A 21,719-nucleotide genomic window follows, 5' to 3' on the forward strand; every position below is an offset into this window, starting at 1 on the left:
AGCTACAATTTAACCAGATATCCACGTTAATGATAGTATAGCTCTATCTATATGAACGTAACAGCTGACTCTTTGCAACAAATGATCAGGCAAGTTGACATAAGTACCCTTTGCATAGTGAGGGGGAAAAAAAAAAATTAAAACAGCGCCTCCTGTTTCATTCTCTTTTTTTTTTTTTTTTTTAGTTTGCAGGATAAAAGTTGTGCTTCTCATTCTCTTACTTCATTTTAAAGGCAACAAGACACATTTCCACACTTTTTCCTGGGTTCACACAATAAAGGAGTTACCCTACTGCCTGCCTTGCTGAACAGAGACCTGATATTGATTAACTATCACACTGGCATCAGAACTACTCTTAGGATTCAATTTTTTTGTTGTTTTGCATATTTTATTGATCAAAAGTGGTAAATGAGCATCAAGCGTGCAAGAAGACGATGAATTGTTTACTTGCATAAAATAACCTTTCAATAAGGGAAGATGCATTGCTCACACTTTTGGTGCTGTTCTGCTGCCCGAAGCAGATGGCATTCAGCTGCTATTGATTTGCTCCTATAGTTACAGAGCAGCATGTAACAAGGCGTGCTCATTTCTCTGAAAGGGAGGTGAGGTTTTTTGCCAGGGTGGCGGGAGTGAAAAAGGAAGGGCAGGGGGGTTTTGGGATTGTTGTGGGGTAGGGTGGGTTTTTTTTCAAGAAAAAATTCGGAAAACCTTGTAAGCTTCTGTTAGTGTGTCTATGCAAACAAAAAGCAGGGTTTGTATGCTTGCAGAGAATGGGAGTTACTTTGTCTAGTTCTAGGACTTCTGGTAACATTAATTCCTACTGCAGATTGAATCTGTGAGTGAGCAAGTACTTAAGATTGTAAAAAGCAAAAAGCATCCAGAATTTAGCATTGCAGAGTACACCACGCTTCTTACCTGCTGTATTTTTTTATTTATACGTGTTTTTTCCTACTTGTGTAAAGACTGTCGACTGCTTAGTAAGACAAAATCATACTGCAATATGCTGGGCTTGATTCTGCAAACAGTTCATTTCACTGATGGGTAAAGAATTTAATAATTTGCTGTTGGATCTCTCCAGTAATGTGAGGGGGTGTGGGGGAAGTGGGGGTAGAGGGACAAAGAGAGCTTTCTCTGAAAGTTTATTTGAAAGGCTATTTCATGCAGAATTTTGGCACAAACAAGATCTTTGTTTGACAGAATTTAATGAAATGTAGATATGTGCTGGAAGAGGATTTCAGTAAACAGACCATAGGAGTGGTTGTTCTAAGACAAAACATTTTAGATAATTTAAAATCTTATTTCTGGAAGAGTAGTATGATGGGTGGTAATGAGAAATGGGGTGTGGTCCTGATCAATCTGTTTAAACATAGAAATAAGCCATTTGTCAAGACCCACAAGTATGACAGTATGAGAGTTAACAAACTCAGCCTCTTGATGACAAAACTGGACCAGGTAAATATTTTGACAACACTTACTAAAGTCTTCCTTGCCCACCTGACTGTTCTGCAGTGACTTTTAGTGCTGGAAGTGCTTACTGTTGGGTTTAAAATAGTCTTGGGCATTTTCCTACTCTGATGGTTTTTGGGAAAATAAAATAAGTTACTCTGTTACGACTGCCCTGCTATCCTCCATGTCATTTATATTGTCTTCCTTTTTAATGAAAATAATCCATGAATTATGACCCCTGACAAAATATTCTCACAGCATAGTTAGTAGCTGGTTATTTATCAAGAATTTAATTTAAACATGCATGTTAGTGTCTGTTAAAAAATGTCCTACTTCATCTGCTCAAACTTGTGTTCTCTGACATTGATTCCAATTTGCTTGTGTAATTTATGAAATGCTGTCTAAGCTTTTTTAATATCCATATGGTTAGATGTCACTACATCACAACCGTTTGTTATGCTGCTTCTGTAGCATAAGCAGGCAAGAAAAGATTGTCTGAATCTTTTAATCTGTTGGTTTCAATCCAAAGTAGAAATTTCTTATGAATGTTTTTCAAAGGGAACAAACCTTAGTGAGTTTTTCAGAAAACAGATGCTTTTGAATCAATGGCTAGTGCTGTCAGTACAGTGTTTACCGTATTCTTCCAAGATGATTGGGTCAAGCTCTCCTGTGGGGCTAGGGAAATGTTTTAAACATAAAAAGTATTACAAACAGAAGTTAATTTAATGGGACCTGGAAAAGTGCATGTTCTTCTCTGTTACAGTGGTTCAAGAAAGCCAGTTGCTTTCACAAATTAAAACAAATTTATACATTTATATTATTGTTCTATTTTATATATAAAATATTTTTATATATATACATTTATATTATTGTTCTATTCCTGTGGTATCTGTTTAAACTGTTAGGAGTGACTACAGTTTTCCTCAGCCCCCCTGGCTCTCTCATTTCTCAGTTTGTTAGTGGCCAAAACTTACTTTGTGCTTCTTTGCCCTTGTGTAAGCGTACCACCTCATTAACTACAAAATCAGGGTATCAGAGTAAATTGTTAGTATGTTTATAGTTCAGAAAAAAAAAAAAAAAACAACAAATTTTTACCTTGCCTTTGCTGCTAAAGGTAAGTAAATAACTTGCAAATGCAACATATATTTTCATGTTAAGCTATTTAAAATTTAATGTAAGCTTCAGAGTTTTTAAAATCAAGCTTACAGATTTCCTTGCAGTTACTCTTCCAACATTGTAAAATAGCCTAGAATCCTTATTCAACACCACATTTTATGCTGAAAGGGCTAGCAGTGCTCAAAACTAAAAAACAAAACCCGAAAAAGTCCCCACCATATAAATCTAAATATATTTGGTCAGCGACGTTACCCCTTGTTTAGCTCTGCAAAAGTGACACAATGCGTTCATTAACCCCAGATGCAGTGAATTCCCTGAGCTTTCTACATTCTCTTGTTTGGACTTTGGAGTGGGTACCTGCTGCTTAGTCTAATTAGTTTCAGTGGGAATGTCAAGTCATTTCTCAAGAGTTTACTCTGACCCAAAACCTCTGACAAGAAAATATCAGGGAGACAAAATAAGTTATTGTAGAGTTGAATAGCATTTTTGTTACCGTACCTTGTGGAAACAATGCAGATGAGGAAATCATCCTCAGATGATTTCTAGGGGTGGCTGTATGACATTTGCATGAAATTGTCATTCATTCTTGTGGAGAGCAATGCTTTTCATAGCTAACCTCCTCAGTTTTTGTCAACCACCTGACTCTTTCCTCGTTCCCAGCAAAATGGGTTAGAGCTGTGGGACGTTTCTTACAAAGCAAAAAAGAAGTGAAAATTATATTTCAAGGCTATTTTTAAATGTTTCAGTATTTTGAGGGACTTTTTCAGTTCTCTTGAAGCTGTGCTATTTGACCAAAACCACATTATCCAACCAAAAAGATCCAATATTCAGTCCAACATGCGCTTTTTAACAGAATAGTCTGTGATGTTATCTAGAGAGTGTGGGGGGGTTTTGGATCAAGAGAAGGTTGGTCACGCTGCAGAGCTACTCTTCTGTTTCTCTGACTGCTGATGAAATACTCTGTTGCATTTGGGTCTGAAAAATGGAGTACATCTTAGTTCTTTAGTCACTGGCTTTTCTTCAGGCTTGCTCATTGCTTTCTTCCTTATAAAGGACTATTTACAACCATAGTAAAAATAGTAGATAGGAAATATCACAATGCAAGGAAAATACAGTAAACATACTCTGTGCAGAAATAGGTGACATTTTTTTTCAAACTCTGCTTTGAAAAGCAGGAGAAAAAACAGGAGAAAAAAATTTTTTTTTTTGGTGTATTTTAGTATGAATGAGAAGTCAACATTAAAGTACAAACACTGCAGCCACTCTGCAGCCAAAACTATATTCCCTGTCAAGTAGCGTTTTTAATGAAGTGTGAATTACTTCAATATATCTCACAGCCTGTCCACATAAAACTTTTAGTGAATTGAAATAGCAGTCATTTCACTTTTATTTTACAATCAGAAATGTATTTTCTCTCAGATAATTTATATTCAATACAGGTAAAACAAGGCAAACAATATTTTGTTCCACGTGATGTTTTAAGTTTTCGTAAAATAATCGTTGTGTCCCATTAACTCTTTTCTAACTTTCTTTTGTACTAATATTATTTGGCTTTGGCTTTAAGTGGTGTGTGTATTTCTAAGATAAAACTTCTCAGAGTTGACAGCAAGAAAGAAGTGTTGAATTATCATCCCTGCATCACCCCTTCATCTTCACTGTGTGCAAATGGGGGTGCTGGCTGCCTGCCAGGTCAGCCTCCAGCTTGGACCTCTGTCCCCAGCAGTCCTTCACATAGGATCCACAAAGCAGAATGAAGCTCCCACATCCCCTCAGCAAATCTCCACCCTTACTAATGTTGGGAGAGGAAGGAGGTAGATGGACTTTGGGTGCACAAAAGCCAACAACCTGCCTTTCACTGTGGGATTTTGCTGGTGAGAGCTGGCAGGTGGGAGCAGACTCTTCCAACCACCTAAATGGCACAAAGGATGAGTGAAATGGACGGAGGAAAGGGCGAGCTGGCCATCTCCAAGGCATGCTCCATCTTCCTTCTCTGGGAAAGCCATCTGCTACTGTGGACTAGTACAATTAACCCTGTAACTCAGCTGGTATAGCATAAAATAATAGTTGGAGCAGATTAGACCAGAGGTTCCTCTGGGAGAATAGCCTGCCTCTGATAGCGCTTAAAAGCAGGTGTGTGAGGGAGAACAGAGAGAACATACTTTGGTAATTCCTCCTTAATACACTCTTGATGTCCATGCTTTTTCACTTCAATGAATTCCTCTTCCATCAATCCATTCAGTCTCTACTTAAACACATATAAATTCACAGCATCTGCAATATCCTGTGGCCTATGGTTCAGCTACCTGTTCCATGAAGAAGTACCTCCTTCTGTCTAAAGCCTCTCCTTTTTTATAACGATAATATATAATAATAATTTCGAATTATTTCTTGATTCCTTTTCTAATAGCTTCTAATAAACTTTTGATTATTTTTTTTTTAATTGCTGCTGGATATTGAGGTTATCTTTTGAGGGATATATAGTAGCCCACAGCTTCTCACTCCTCTGGTCACTAATGGTCAGTCTGAAGCTCGTCGTTGTTATTTCTTTCTGATATGTATGACTCTGGGCTGTGTTGTCCCAGCCTTTCTTTCAGGACTTATAACTACTTACCTCTGCAAGAATTAATCTGGATGAGGGGATCAAGCGCACCCTCAGTAAGTTTGCAGACGATACTGAGTTGGGTGGGAGTGTTGATCTGCTCAAGGGCAGGAAGGCTCTGCAGAGGGATCTGGACAGGCTGGATCAATGGGCTGAGGCCAATTGTATGAGGTTTAACAAGGCCAAGTGCCGGGTCCTGCACTTGGGTCACAACAACCCCACGCAGCGCTACAGGCTTGGGGATGAGTGGCTGGAAAGCTGCCCAGCGGAAAAGGATCTGGGGGTGCTGGTCGACAGGCAGCTGAACATGAGCCGGCAGTGTGCCCAGGTGGCCAAGAAGGCCAACAGCATCCTGGCCTGTATCAGCGATAGTGTGGCCAGCAGGAGTAGGGAGGTGATCATGCCCCTGTACTCAGCACTGGTGTGGCCGCATCTTGAACCCTGTGTGCAGTTTTGGGCCCCTCACTACAAGAAAGACACTGAGGTGCTGCAGAGTGTCCAGAGAAGGGCAACGAAGCTGGTGAAGGGTCTGGAGAATAGGTCTTATGAGGAGCAGCTGAGGGAAGTGGGGCTGCTCAGCCTGGAGAAGAGGAGGCTGAGGGGAGACCTTATTGCTCTCTACAACTGCCTGAGGGGAGGTTGTAGTGAGGTGGGGATCAGTCTCTTCTCCCAAGTAACAAATGATAGGATGAGAGGAAATGGGTTCAAGTTGTGCCAGGGGTGGTTTAGATTGGATATTAGGAAGAAATTCTTCACTGAAAGGGTTGTCAAGCACTGGAACAGCCTGCCCAGGAAAGTGGTGGAGTCACCATCTCTGGAGGTATTTAAAAGATGTGTAGATGTGGTGCTTACGGACCTGGTTTAGTGGTGGGCTTGGCAGTGCTAGGTTAACGGTTGGACTAGATGATCTTAAATGTCTTTTCCAACCTGAAAAATTCTATGATTCTAAGAAAGGGTTATCACAGACTAAGAAGAGAGGAGCATGCACTAAACCCGGTATTTAGAGGAACAGTCTTAGGACTGAAGAAGCACTTGCAAATTTGGAAAATCTAGAACTGACATTTTCAGTACCAGCTTTATTTGCCTTAAAGTAGAGTATATATTTATGATAATTACTTGATCAGATGCTGTTGCGGGTTTTTGCTTCTTATTCCCATCCAGCCTCTTCCTCAGCGCACAAGGATCGGCATGGAAGGAAGGCAGTGTCTGACTGTGCGAGAAACCAAACACCCACCAGCTTCCAAGCTTTCCAGGTGTTGTAGTTTGCAGCCTGAATGTTGAGGGTTTTTTCATTACAATATATTTGTATTTAGTTCCTTTAAGCTTTCAGTACTGCAAGTTTAAACTACTACTTCTTTACCTGCTGTTGTACTGCGGATTTTAAATGTGATCGCTTTTTTCCAAACCTTCTTCCCCTGTATTCTTGAGAAGACTTTTCCAAACATAATTACCTAATTTCTTTACCATCCTAGAATGTGTATTTTCTGGATCTGCTGATTGATACATGTATATATATATATATATATGATTGTCTAAGGTATTCCTGCACCTGTTTGTTTTCAGCAGCCTTATTGACATGGTCTTAATTACTTGCTAATTGCCCATTGTCTTAGTGGTCTATTGACTTTTAAAAAACAATCAGCCATTTTAAAATCAACGTTTATTTTTGGTGTCTGTCATTAATGGATCTGCTTACTCTTTGTACTACTTTTTCTCATTACTGATTTTTAAAAGCTTTTCTTGTTCCTACCAACTTTTTAAAATATCATTAACTCCTCCTACCCTTCTGCTTCTTTTCCTTTTGCTCTGTTCATTTCTTCATTTCTCATCCAGCTTTGTCTTAATCTCCAATCCTTTGAGCAGGTCTCAGGAAATGGTATTGACTGCTTCCTTTCATTTTTATTTTTCAGAGAAACTGTAGTCTGTTGCACTTTGTTTCTAATCTTTCAAGGGCTAGTCTCCTATTTTGCTGCAAAGAGATTCACTGTTTGCTCCCACTACATTGTGTTCCCAGTTTTCAAAAAAAAAAAAAAAATCATTATTTTATTTTTCACATCAAATAAGTTATGTATGTACACCCAGCCTCAAGTCAGTCTGCTCTGCATTTAGTGGTTAAATATTAGTTGGAACTGTAAATGTGTAATTAACTATCTTTTTAACTAAAGTACGTACTACCTTAAAACTTACTTCGTAGTATTTTTAATCAAAATTAGTAAAGTACTTTAAAATTAGGTTAGGTAAGGCGTAAGTAAAAATGTTAATAGGTTACAGACGCTGTAATGAATTTCTGCATACATATTTTCAGTGATAATCCAGTGATCATTTAACCTATTGGCCTTCCCTTCCATCTACTTCATTTATCCCCTGTGTAGCTTGAGAATGGGGTGATAGATGGATTTGTCACTCAAGAGATACCTGGTGATTTTTAAGCTGACTGGAAGTATAACAAATTGATCTGAAAGTTGGTGCAGGAATTTTTCTGCTGTTCTCCAGTCTTGAGGTTGAGAGGTGCAATTCCCCTCTGCGCTTTTTTTTTTTGGGGGGGGGGGTTGTACTTTTGTAACTTTACATTAACTTTCAGATAGTAACTTATGGATCTTTGTTGGAGTGTTTTGGCGTTTGATACCTACAGTCAATATCTTGTTCCCTTTCAGGCTCACTGTGTAGATGGCACTCCCTTTGATATGCAGCCTGGGAGCGTTAGCTAGGTGGTACTTCATACGGACCATCACTTCTGTGTGATTGTATGTGTGTTTGCATGCTTCTTGTGTCTTTATACAGAGGTTTAAACATGTTTGATAACCTCTTCCTGTTCTTACAAAACTGCCCATCAGTGAATGTTTCTGGTAGTAATGAAAAATGGAGAGTCCTTACTACAACAACTTATGTGACAACTTATTTAGAAATAATTCATGTTGATAACCTGTAAGAACATCCTCTTCATAGTTCTTCACAATGGGTAATATAAAACATTATTGTATCTGCTATTACTTTAAAAAAAAAAAAAAAAAAAAAAAAAAAAAAAAAGAAAGCTTGCTCTTAGAAGTCTGGTTCCTTTGTCTACTTGGTTTTTAGTTAATGTGTTCTTTTGGTAACCTTTTTATCATTTCATGGGACTGTGTAAAGCAGTTCAGGAAAAGCAGGTTAATAGAAGAATATAGACTCTAAAGTGTTCTAAAAGATGTGGGTTTTGGTCCCAGTGGAGACTGACACTCCAGCCTACTTACTGTAGCTGGAACGTATTGATTTTCCTCTCCCCCATTTTAGCTGCACCACTGAATTAGGTACTGTGAAGCATCTTTCCCTGTGAAGAGAGGAAAAACTGTCATGAACTTTTTCACCCTAACAGCACAGCATTTCAAACTAAGCCCAATTGAATGGAAAAGTCTGTAAGGACTCTTAAAAACCTTGTAAATCAGCTTCCCGCTCTCATTTCTCTCACTCAAACAGCTGTTCAGCAACCTGGAGAAATTATGATAGATGATTGTAAGAAATTAATTTTTAAATCTTTTTTTTCATTAAAATCAACAACAACAAGAAGAAAAGTCTGTCAAAACGATGCATTCCTGTGGCATGATCTCCTAAGGTTAGCAAAGTGGTCTTGTTCAGGTTTTCAGCAAGATGTTCAGTTACTGTTATAATTGGCTGATGAGTAGGTTTGGACCTAAGTAGAATGCCAGTGTTCGATTTCGCAGTGTCCTCTGTGAAGGTATGTCACCATTTACCCTGGCTTTAGTGACAATTTTCTAAAAAGGAAACTCGTGGGAAATCATTATGCTGTTTATATGTCTCCCTTGTTGGGGAGCATTATCCTGTGATATTTTAGCACTGTTTTCCACTGCATGATGGCATCTAGCTAAGGTTAAGGCAGAACAAGTCCCTTTGCAATTTTGTGACTATATTTTACTTGCTGAAGGAGAAAAGATAACCAACAATTAAGTATTTCAGATGTCACTGAAAGAACATGTGCAACTAATCAATTACATCCTTAGGGAACATGATTTTATGAAACTGATAAGGTAGAAAAATTGGGGGTTTTGTGATTTGTGTTACATAATAATAATTGCACCCTTTCGATGAAAAAGACATTTCTGTTAGTGTAAACATCAGGCCTTCCCTTGCGTTTTTTTTTCCTGAAGCATGGAGTAGTTCATTAAAGTATGACAGTAACAGATAAACACCCTTTACGATTTTCTAAGAAAATATGGCGCTTATACTCTTAGTTCAGCCGAAATCAATGAGTCTGAAAAATGTATTTCTCGAGTCACTTCCCAAATCACTTGCCAGAGGCTGTGTTAGATGGTTTTAGTTAGGGTTTTTTTTTATTTATTTTAGGAAGGAAATACACATGCTGGGGTTTTTTTTCTTAAATTAGTCGACTTAGCACTCTGGGTCCCGTATTTGAAACTCATTGCTATGATCTTGGTAGAATTCAGATGTATTAGAAATACACATTACTAACAAACTAATTGCGAGGGTTTATTTCTTTGAAAATACGTATCTTTAGTTTTCTGATTGCAAAGCAAACAAGGTACTAGCCATGTTTACAAGCCAATGTCATATATTCACTTGAAGAAATTATAGACAGGGGTTTAGAGACTTTACCTGCTGATTCCTTTCCTGCTCATCAATGGCTTAAGATCATCAAGTTTGCAAAATATGTATTTCTTACAAGTTTTCAGTCAGAAGTCAAAAATCTGTTGTATTATGGGTTGTTCTAGGGAAATTAAGCCAATTATTATAACATTTATTTCTAATGTAAGACTATTTTTTCAAATAACTTAAATAGGAAGTTGAGAATGCTTACATTTTTCTCTGTACATCCACTTTGGGCCACCACCAGAGATAGGAAATGCAACTAGACAGACACACCTAATCCAGTGTGGCTGAGGTTGTTTTTTATGGTTGTTTCCAGGTTTTTTTTCTCTTTTCCTTTGGTTTCTACCATGCATATTAAATGGCTGGATTATGGACTGGCACTGTTTTGTATTGAAGGCAATGAAGTCAAGCCAGAAGATAGTAAGGTATTAGTGTAATTAACTTCTACCTTCATTTATCTTCTGATTCCTTAAAATGCATGTCACATTACGTTACACCAGTTGAAAAATCTTCCTTTGTTCAATACAGTCATTGCTCCCTTAAAATTCTGGAAATGACAAAATTCCCGATCAACAGAGGTAGCATCCAAAATACAGTGCAGTGCAAAATTGCCTTTGCTTCTCTGCAAATTCTACATTTTCAAGTTTATTGATCACCAAAGTAGAGTTATTGAGAGTTAACAAACTATATAGATTAACACACTGAAACAGATGCTATTTGCTTACATCTTTTTGTGAAATATATTTGTTTGAGGCAGGATTTGTGGGCTTGGGTTGACTTGATGCATATCATGAAAAAAACCTAAAAGAAGCAGAATGAAATATTAATCTGGAGTGAATGGAAGGAGAAACAAATGGGTTTGTAAGAGCTGTCAGGAGTTTTCCTTTTATATAGTGATGTGTCCTTCTCTTCTTCCCTGACAATCACTGTTCTGTTCAGCAGCCTCAGCAGGCAGCTCAACTTCTGGAAAAAGCTGTCAGGACTTGTAAGTATGAGGTTGCATGTAAGCACTGGATGCCCTTAAACATCTTTATACAACTTTTTGCAGTTCTTCATTGCATATAATTAGTAAGACGCTTTTATTTGAGCAAATCATATGCATTAGTATGCAGTTCACACACCCTCTGAATATGCATCCACCTCCACCCCTCCTTCTGTGCATAACCTGAATGCAGAACAGGATAAATTTTGCAGCCGCAGAGTGCTGATTTTGCAGAATGCAAATGAAGTGGCATTTTTTAATGCAGCATCTTCATGTAGAGGTGAACTGAAAGGCTTAACACTTGCCAGCATTTCAGACCTCGCTATTTGTTACATCTGTTAAAATCTACAACAGAAATGTTCAAAAGATGCATTTTTCTCTCTTCTTGTTTTTAAGCTTGTTAGTGATGGCCTCAGCTGTTGAAGAAACATAGACTGAATTCAGATTTGCAAATGTAACATAAAAAAAAGAATCAGTTCTCAAAAACACATTTGAAAATAAAGATATCTCTCTTTAAGTCTATGCACAGCTTATGTAATTTTTACACTAACTGGGTTTTCATTAGACAAGTAACCAAACCATTTGCTATAAAACCTGCTATAAAATCTAGATGACCTCTAGATGTCTCTTCCAACCATTGCGACTGCCTAGCGATAATGTGATGTAAAAGAATACACATGCAGGAATAGGTTACCTCCTGAATGTGAGCAGAGCAGTGTTTCTTCCCATCAACAGTCTTGTTTCTTCTCTAGGATGTGAAAATGAACAGGATGGACCTGGATAGCTTTACTTGTACAAGTCATTTTATTTATAAGTCTGGTGAAGTTAAGTTTCTTCCGTGCATACATTCACTCCAGATCAGGTCTTTATGAAGGAAAGTTTTTTAGGGAAGAGCTTGTGGCTTTCATTTGCAGATGAAGTATGTGTGTTATTAGAATGTATGGCAGCATGAACAGTAAATAAACAGGGGCTTGATCTTTCAGGTGAGATATTGGTTGGATTTATGAACTGTTTAGTTTGCCTCGTGAAAATTAAAGAGCAACAATGATTTTTGGTCTGCTTCTGTGAAACTGTCGGATGTCTGTTGTTTCCTTTAAAAGTCATTCTTTCACAATGAACATGCACTTAAGCATCTCATTCATTTGCTACATATTTTGAAGTGTACTTGTAATTAATTTACTGAAAGTTGTAAATCATCTCATCAGTGGAAAAACAAAGGAGGGTGGAGCCCAGCCATTATGTCATTGCTGTGGAAGAATGTGGCAGGTCTAGCCTGCGGCTCTTTGGTTAGACCTTTGTCATTAGGAGTCACAGCACAGATGTAAGGAGTATGTTACAAGCTGATCTGTCAAGCCAAGCAAAATTTCCCTTGTTGGGATTTACCAAGGCATGCATTAATAGAATTGCACAAAGTGGAGACTTCCTTTTTCCACTGATGTGCCAGACAGGAGTCTTCTGTGAGGTGAACATGGAAGCATTGAGCTTTAGCTGCTCTATTTTGTGTTTTAAATAAACAGAATTTCATTCACAAATGAGTGTGCCAATAACTTCCAGAATCAGACATCTTTGCTTGAGAGGCGTCTAGCTTGGCACCAGTGATGGCAGGTGAAAAAGAATGTAGTAGCATAAGCTCAATGTATTTATATGTGATTCATTGAGAACTGTGGTTTTCCTATTGAAATGAAGCACTCCAAAATAGGTATAAAAAAAATGGAGAATTGAAAAGTGTTGCAAGTGGGAAATGCTTTGGTAGCTTGAATAAAAGTGTGCAATAGCTAAAATATTAAAAAGTCCTGGGTTTCTGTTGTGCCTTTTTTTTTGTTTACAGACGGTCATTTTAGAAAATGAAGAGCTCCCTAAAATATTTCTTGATTTCCTGAACGTTCGCCATGTACCTACCTTGCCAAAAGCAGAAAGCTGTGGGTAAGCTCTCATTTACTGGAAAATACATGGAGGCCAAAAGGCCCATATCCACTCAGTGCTGGTGCGATTCCACTGACTTTAAATGGTCTTACTGCCAGCTCTAATGCTATAAAATAAATGGGCATTAGGTTCACGTTAAGTATGTTTATACATCCTCAAAAAGTGGATAAATAAAAAATAAATCCAGCCTGTTCAAAGACAGAAGCGAGGTTTAATGTAATATTCTTGGAAAGCAAAGAAGAGTTTAGATGACAAAAAAGAGATTTTCTCATAGATCCTGAAGTATCTACTGAGATGTAAGATATTCGTAAACACTCACTAAAGTTGCATAGAAAGCGTTTGCATATGTTTTATGGTCATAGTATCTGCACAAAACAGAAGTACATTCTGTGCTCATTTTATGATCTCCTTCTGTGTGTTTAAAAGTGGTGTCTGTCACCTTTCTGATGACATCTACCTCAATGGCCCCATTGCCCTTCCCCTGGGAAGGGTTCTTGATCAGGGTGGGTGAAGAGAATCTTAGTATGACAAGTATAATGACTAAAGAAATACCCAAAACAGTGTAAATGGAAGCTCTGATGCTATCTGCAGCTGTAAGCTTTGTAGGGAGAATAATTTCTTCTGCTGTGCAAGCTGGTGTAGTTGATAGTCCAGTCGCATTACCAGAACATGTTCCCCAAAAAGCTGCGTAGCTCTTTTCCGAATTGGAGAAGGTGGTGTGGATCTGCAGTGGAGAGAAGGCAAGCTGAAAAAAAAAGTGGAGATAGTTTTGAGGACCCTCTTACACTTGGAGGTGTCTATGGCCCAGGGTGGTGTCTAGGGTGATTCAGAAGCTAACAGACTTGTAGTTAATGACAGCAGCTAATACCGACTGTATCCCATCACTTTTTGGATAGATAGATAGGCTTGTGAATCTGTTACAGTAAAATGGATTCTGTCATTTCCAAATAGTGGTTGTTGTAAAATGTTACTATCTCCCACATTCATCGCATCACACTGCATTATGCAGCTACTGACCAAAAAAAGTTTGCTCCCTTTGGTGGTTCTTAAAGGATTTGTTTGGGTTTTTTTTTTTATTGTAGAGTTAAGTTTGTTGTAACTCAAGTTTCCTCTCACTTTACTTGCAGATCTTTTGATGAAACAGAATCTGAAGAATCAAGGTGAGTTTTCTAGGTACTCTTTCTAGGACACCAGATTAATAAACTACTTGAAATTATTGGCATTTACTGTATTTGTTCCTTGCAGCTGACGAAACAGCGGTAGTTTAGCATTACAGTTAGATGTGTTTGTTAAATATTATGGCTAGTTTCATCAGCTGTGCAAGATCCATCCATTTGTAGTGTGAATTGAACATCCTTATGCTTGTATTGAGAAACTCCTTACAAAACCCTAATGGAATACTGCTAGCTCTGAAATATTTCTGGGAATGTTTTTTAGACATTGAAGTGTATTTGCCATAGCAAGAAGATTAAGCAGAAGGAATCAGAGGTTTGGGTTCTCCCATATGCATTTGATAGAGCTTTGTATGTTATCTGGTTGCACTACTTGGCACGTGTATGTACAGAGCAGAGCGGAGAGGGCTGGCGCTGGCTGGGGGAGGATGTCTGTACTGTGACCATGGTGGGAGATAGCCCTGTGAGGGGCTCCCAAGGACTCTCGGTCCATGGGTGAGGTGTACAGCAACTGCTTTGTGAGCTGGAATAATGTGAAATTTTGAGTCTCTTTGGTGGCCTGAAGAGTTAGAGACTGTGGAGCCTGGTTGTAGGTGATCTTGTAGCCTGCATTACCCCACGTGCCAGGGAGCTGAGCAGGATCAGGAGGTCTTGAAGTCAGCTGCAAGCCACCCCTCCTGGATGCAGCCCCTTCACCTCCAGCTTCACATTGACGGTTTCACTGTGTGGCTGAGGAGAGCGGAGCTTTGCTCCCAGGAGATGGAGCCTGCCTGGTTTTTTTGTCAGCGCTGGTGTGCAGAAAGGCACCGGTGTGGCTCCTGCGTGGCTCGACCACCTCACTTTATCAAAGCTAGTTTGTAGAATATTCTGTTTGCTGTCCCTTGATACTGACATCCCTGTTCTTGACCTTTCCAGCAAACTGTCCCACCAGCCTGTGCTGCTGTTCCTAAGGGATCCATATGTCTTGCCTAAAGCCAACGGTAATCAAACCTGTCATCTGTTAACAGCGCTTTACTGATCTGAGCCTGCACCGCATAAACCACATTATTATTAATACTGGCCTAGTCAAATGACACTGGTGCAAAATCTAATAACCTGCCAATAAAACAATAGTTCTTGTGTAAGAAACCATTAAAACACTAAGTGGGGTGGGTGATTTATAAAAGGGTGGAATTTTTACCCCCAATTGTTCTCTCAGACAAACCTACCGAGAATTCAAGTCAAAAGGCGAAGAACATTGCTTTGCTTTTCTTGTTGTTGACCCTTTGGGCTGTTTTGCCTGAAGGATTTGAATTTAGAGGTCCAGTCCTTTGTAAGTGCTTTTTCCGTAAACACCAGTCGATCTACTGTGGGCATGTTTGTATTTCCATTTGGATTATTACTATTATCATTTATAACCTCTAGAGCTCTTTAGGGGGGAAAAAAAAGTATATACTCTAAATATAATTGATGTGTTTCACAGGACATTTTAGTCTTCATCTCTTAATACATGGTTCAAAAGAGTGTTTGAAATAGCTTGTTATAAACCTTTTTTTTTAATAAAAAGTTCTTTGCATTATTAATTCAGAGAAGTTTAAGACCCTCTGTCTTAAATTAAATGTGTGCAGGAAAAAAATATACTATTTTTAGTAGTGTGTTCCTCCTGGTTTTGTCATTTTACTTGTTTGAACTGTTACTTCTACTAAATTTTATATTAAAAATGTAATATGCTTTCAAGGGAGAATTTTCTCCCAGAGCTGGAAATTAAGAATCCATATTTTTAATGTGACATTTTGTTTTATTTTACAAAATACTGTGTTGAAATCAAGAGTCAGGTTCTTGAGCTGCCTTGAAAATCATGAAATGTTTAAGAGTAGATTTAGGAACAACACTTGTTTGCTTGTAGTTTCTTAGCCAATTAAGTGTACTTCCTTGAGATTTTCTCAAGATGTACATAAATACCTGAAGGGAGAGTGTAAAGAAGACAAAGCCAGGCTTTTTTTAGTGGTGCCCACTGGCAGGACAAGGACATCAGAAACGTCAGGAAACATTTTGTCACTGTGAGGGTGATTGAGCCCTGGCACAGGTAGCCCAGAGAGGTGGTGCAGTCTTCAAGTCTATTCCTTGGAGACACTCGGAAGCCATCTGGACGTGGTCCTGGGCAACTGGCTGTAGGGGTCCATGCTTTAGCAGGGGGCTGGACTAGATGACCGCCAGTCATCTTCCAGCTGCAGCTATTCTGTGATTCTGTTTTTTTCAAGCTGTTTTTCAAAACTGTAGGGACTAGGCTTACGTATTTTGAGAGGGTTAAATAGTCTCTCTGGCAGGTAATGCCCACTCTGGCTAGTAGTGGCCCAACAGTATTGGCCCTATGGAGTCTTACTGAACTTGAAATTGTAGTTCTAGAGTGAAACAGTGAGTGCAGAGGTCCTGTGTGACCGGGGTCCACATTAGAAAACACATTACAGGGTCGTTTATTTTTTACTTTGATTTAGCGCCAGGCTGGTCACGTGGACTGAATGGCCATTTGAGGCTGGAGTGCAAATCACGTCACTGAACCAAAGCACAGTAAGGGCAGATGGTCACTTCACGAGGTCACTCCTGACCCAAGTGACAACAGTAATGCAGAAGCACCCACAGTTACCTCCGTCTAAAAGTTGGTCCAGATGCTGCCTATACTAATATTTAGTGTGGCCTGCATTGCATGTCTTAATCTACTGTTTAATGCTCCTCTTAATTGCAAACTTGGATTCCTTGAGAGCAGGGTGTAAATTATGAACATCATTTAATTCCATACCATTCCTGAGAGAGAAAATGGGTTTCATGTACAATCATCCTGAAGAATGAATGAAGATGGTGCTTAATGCTTCCAGCCCACATGTGAGGTTTTGCTCTAAGACTTCTATTCAAAATTTTGCAGTTCTGTGATGGTATTTATATTCCTTCCCTAATGTGTACTCCAAGTAAGGCTAAGCCTCCTTTTCTTGAAATCATTAGGAACTTGATAATGAATTTTGTAACCACTCTTTTAGCACTTTACTTGGGTTAAGATAAAAGCCCCTTCTAATGTGTGACGTGTTTAAATATTAAGTTAATGCCATCTGAAACAAAGGACTTTTCATTTTCAGGCTTTTGCCAAGGCATTTTTTGGCCTTGACACACAAGATTTAGAATTTCATGTGGCAAGTGAATATTCTTTCTATCTGAAGATCCTAGAACACCAAATTCATTTGCAAGTTATTATTTACTTAATGAATTAAAACACAAATTAGAATGGGAGTTGTAGTTTAAAAAAGGAAGATGAAAACCAAGTCGTAAGTCTAGAGGCTCTACTAGTTGACTCAGGTCTTGTTAGACAAAAACAATTTTTTACACAGCTACCATCACCTTTAATTCTTCTTTGATTTTAGTTTGGAGCACAGGGAAAATATAGATGAGCTGTCTAAAATTTTCTTTCTCAGATCAGTTGTTACTTTGATGGACTCTGATTCCTTTGTAAAAAGCAGCCAAGGTTGTTCAAACTATGACCAAAAGTAAGCGTCCATTAGCAAGTAACTATTCATCGTATGTATTCTTTGAAGAAGGTGAACTGTGACAGTTGTTTGGATCAGAAATGGAGTTAGTCTGTCCCGGATACAGGACTGCCTGTGTTAACATCTTCCCATAAAATAGGAAACTGTGTATTTGTGGGTTTTTAATGAAATAAATAGTTGTTTCTGGAACATAATACTCAAGGAACAGGGTTTTTTCCCCCTCATTGCACAGTTAGTTGTCTTTATAAAATACAGTCTTGCCATTATTCTAATTACTGGACTTTAAGCATTGTTGAGTTGCAAGAAAACTTTCCAAAAATAAGATTCACAGTTACAAACCTCATTGATTTTCAGACTTAGTTTTTTCATGATATATCTAAGAAGTCTGAGTGCATGAGCACATCACTTTTTGAGTAAGGCGGACACTTCTTTTTAAGGGGATGGGGAAAAAAAGAATTATGTACTATTTTGAAGAAAAATCTAAAATGCTGCAAATTGAAAATGATACCCCAGAAGCTAAAAAATGGAATCTCAGATTTGCTGTCACTTGTTTGAAAATTGTTCTGATGATTCTTTAAGCCATGTTAGTGTCATAGATCTGCAAGACTGTGCTTCGGTGTATTTATACATTTAACTTAAATTAATATGCTTGATTTTTTAAAGCAACAAAGCCTCACAGTTAATCTGCTGCTGTAAAGTTCTATCATTTTTTTAGTCAATACTCATTTTCCTAAATATACTGTGTGTTACAGAAGAACCAGTAAAAACTGGTTTCTGGAACTGCAGCATTTCATTTGGAAGGAAAGCATCAGATTGCCCTTACGAGTCTATTTTTAATAACATTAATGACAACAGCACAGGGTTATTCTGCCAGGGTGATTTGGGATAGCTGAGCTTGCAGGACTTGACGAATCATTATTGGATTCAAAACACTAACAAGTAATTTATAATGATGACTTACTATGAGAAGTTGGGGAGAATTATGCTTGTATTGTTTATGGCAGAGGTTGCAGTTCGTTAAAACACCCTAGAATATCTGTTTGTAACATCTTTAATACGCTGGAATCACCTTATTAATACCTATGAGGTAACACCTTTAAGTTAATAAGGATTTTTTTTCTTCTTACTGAGTCCAAATCTACTTTTTGCTCAATATTTTTACCTCCAAAATGACTTCAGCAAAAGAATTAGGGACAAAACCTAATTCCCACCCACATTAGGTGATCTAATTTATCAAGTACCTAATGATTTTTATAAAAGTTGCATCTCCCCTTTTTGAGTATCATGTAAGCTGACAGGTAGAGGAAAGATTTGATTAGTGTGGAAAGTTCTGTATCAGAAATAGTCTGTTGTTCTAGACAAATCAATTTCCTAGTGTACTAGCAATTTTAAGATCCTAAGATGTGATCGGAAATTTCTGATTTCTTAACTCTTAACGCCCAGTGATTTAAGCAAACCCTTCATTAAAAATACAGGAGTTGGCGCGTTTGAAAAATATTTTCACTTCAGTAATTTATATCCTGCCATCCCTCTGCATGGATCTATTACTGTATTCTATCGGTCAATTCTTTCATGCTAAATTTAACATGAAAACTACGTGCCAGTTTCCTCTGCGTCTTCGGTAAGAACATAGTGGGGTTTTTTCCTTCAGATATTATGGGATGACTTTTTGTAACACGGGACGTTTTGTGTTGATTAGACAGTCTGAAATTTTCCTGCCTCAAATAATCGTCTCTGATTGTACAGGCATCCTCGAGTCTTCTCAGGCTAAACGCTGCTGTAAACCACAATGGATAAACAGCTTTGAAGTATTCCCAGTAGCAATCTTGGAATTTCTTCAAGTATATTGAGATTTTGTTAGAAATTGAATCGCCAGTGTAATCCATCTTCCTTGTGAGAAAAGATTCAGATAAAGAGCTGGAGCCTAGCAGCATTAAGTATTAGAACATCCCTTGAAATCAATAAGCTACAAATCTGGCAGCGCATTCATGCAGCGCCCAGTGCTACGCTAAAGTGGCTTTAGTGCTGAAACAGCATTACTAATAGCACATCCCCAACATACATAAACAGTTGAGTGATGCAGTAACCCAAACTATATGAGGCCTTACCTAGTTAAGTTTCACAAAAACATTTGTATTGTGCTAACATAGATAAGAAAGCAAGTTTTTTTTCCTTTTTTTTTTTTTTTTCCAGATGACTTTCCAAACGTAGTTATAGAGGGCATTCTACATGGAATATTTTATCCTCATTTACTGCCCAGGTAGAAGTGACGCGTGGCTAGAAGAAGCTGAAGCAAGTCTCTGAGTCATGTTTAATGGAATTAACAGGAATAAAGTTCTGTGATGTGAAAATTACGCTCATAAGCAAAAGGCACAATCTCAGTTTAAGTTCAAGCATTGTATCTTTTTAAATAATGTCACTACAATTGCTGCTTTTAAAAAAGGAAGATATGGAAACAACAGCATTGAAGTTATTTATACCTTGTCTATATTGACATGCTCTATTTAACACTAAAAGCTGAAAGTCATACACTGAATTACACTAACCTTTGAAAATAATCGAAAGATTTACTAATTATTTCTATAATTTCTATCATAAATTACATTAAACCTTTTTGCACCAGGATTTTTCGCAGCACACTACCCATTGCTGGCAGTGGATGGATTAAAAGTGCTGGCACTGAAGACAGTGTGTGAGAAATTGCCAAAAAAAAAAAAAAAAAAAAAAAAAGAAATTAAAACAAGAAGAAATTGAAAGCAACTTGAAGTATTTTGTTTATTTTTCTTAAATTATTTTGAATCTGCTCCTTAATATCAGGTTGGAAAAGAGCTGAGGCAGGTGTATGGAGAGTTTCTATTGGAAAACTTGCTTCCACATTCTGAAATACACAGCTCTCAGGAAATTTTCTAGATTTCAGTTGAAATGATTTTATCTACCAGGAGATTTTGCATGGCATTTCTTCATCTCCATTCAGTTATGGCATCTAATCTTCTGTGTGTATGTTTACTCTTCACGTCAACTTGCAGAGTGTATTCCATGTCTTAACATTTTAGAAGTCACAGAGCATACAACTTTGTAGTAAGCTAAAGCAAGAATACGATTAAGTAGTTAAATTGATAAACTAAAACTGATACATATATATTTATACACACATATATATATATATGTGTTTGTTAAGATTTAACTGGAAATTTGTATGTGTGCTACTGGACATTACAATATAAATTACTATAACATGAATGTACTGCTTCAGTGTATTTTTTGTGCATTTCTATTCAAAGAACACATTTCTCCGAGCTTGTGTCACCAGAGATGGGTCTCACAGATATGTCCATATGGAGCAAGAGAAAATACCTGGGCATCTGCTCATTGAAAGCTCTCAGCACCATGCTATCTGAACATGATAAGCTTATAAAATGTATGTCTTGGGTGCAAAAATTCAGTGTAGTTGAACAGCCAGTAAGTCACTGGGCTCATCACCGGAAGGCAGGGCTCCACAAAAGCAGTAATGGCAACACTACACACGAACAGAAGTCTGATCCTGGAGACACACCGGTTGCCTCCTGCTCACTAATAAATTGTTCTGAAGCTGCCTGGGGATGGTGAAAAGCTGGGATTTGTTTAAACGGCAGGGCTGTGACTGCAGCCCTTGTTCAGGTAGCCAAACTCTCTACACTGTCTATGGGATCAGTCTCCAGGAAAGCTTTCAGCTACTAGTGGAAAGCTATTTGGGCAAGGGAGTCTGACGCATTCTTGCTCTTACTTCCTAACGCTGCTTCCCAGTGCTGCTTTTCAGAGAATTTTACTTTAAACAGTTAGTAGAGAGAAAAATTAAGAGGGGTGAAATGGAAGTCTGACTGCCTAGTACTAGCAAATTTAGAGGCCCTCGACAAGTTCTCCTCTAGTTCTGTTTTAAAGAGAAGGACAGTAATCCTTTCACAGGTCTCCAAAAGAAGTTGTCAGTATTTACTCTCAGGAGAGACCCCAGAGCTGTGGATAGTGAACCAGCAGAAGCACACCTGAAACTATAAATGACGTGTGTCAGGAGGACCTGCGGCAAATCCCTGCCTACAGCAGGGCTTCCTTGCAAGGGGGTGCCAGTAGGTACCTGCAAGCTCTGTGCTGTAGTACTCACTCTTCCCCTGCACCACTTCCAAGTCTGGATATCTCACATGGGCTCCAAGACCACCTTCAGGAAACTAGTCACCACAAAGATCTGTGGTGCGCTGCTGCCCACTGAGCAGGTGGATGAATACCTCCCCAGATCTTGGCATCGGCTCTTCGATCTTGAGTTCTAAAACACTCAAAACTCAAGAGAAAAAATTCACATCTCTTTCCTGTGGAGTACTATGTAACTCACTAAAGAACGT

At 38.3% G+C, this 21,719-nt stretch overlaps 1 protein-coding gene across 1 annotated transcript in view; it reads left to right on the forward strand.

Annotated features, from left to right (window-relative positions):
• Positions 1-19,613, forward strand: part of SNX24 (sorting nexin 24) — a 90,684-nt gene extending 71,071 nt beyond the window's left edge. The window contains exons 4-7 of the mRNA XM_086480494.1: positions 12,571-12,665; positions 13,793-13,825; positions 14,753-14,817; positions 19,543-19,613. Coding sequence (XP_086336620.1) covers positions 12,571-12,665; positions 13,793-13,825; positions 14,753-14,817; positions 19,543-19,613 — 264 coding nt within the window. The remainder of the gene's footprint in view (positions 1-12,570; positions 12,666-13,792; positions 13,826-14,752; positions 14,818-19,542) is intronic.
• Positions 19,614-21,719: the final 2,106 nt, after the last annotated feature.

This window comes from Leptosomus discolor, chromosome Z, assembly GCF_034619465.1.
Source record: "Leptosomus discolor isolate bLepDis1 chromosome Z, bLepDis1.hap2, whole genome shotgun sequence".
Classification (NCBI taxonomy): Eukaryota; Metazoa; Chordata; class Aves; order Leptosomiformes; family Leptosomidae; genus Leptosomus; species Leptosomus discolor.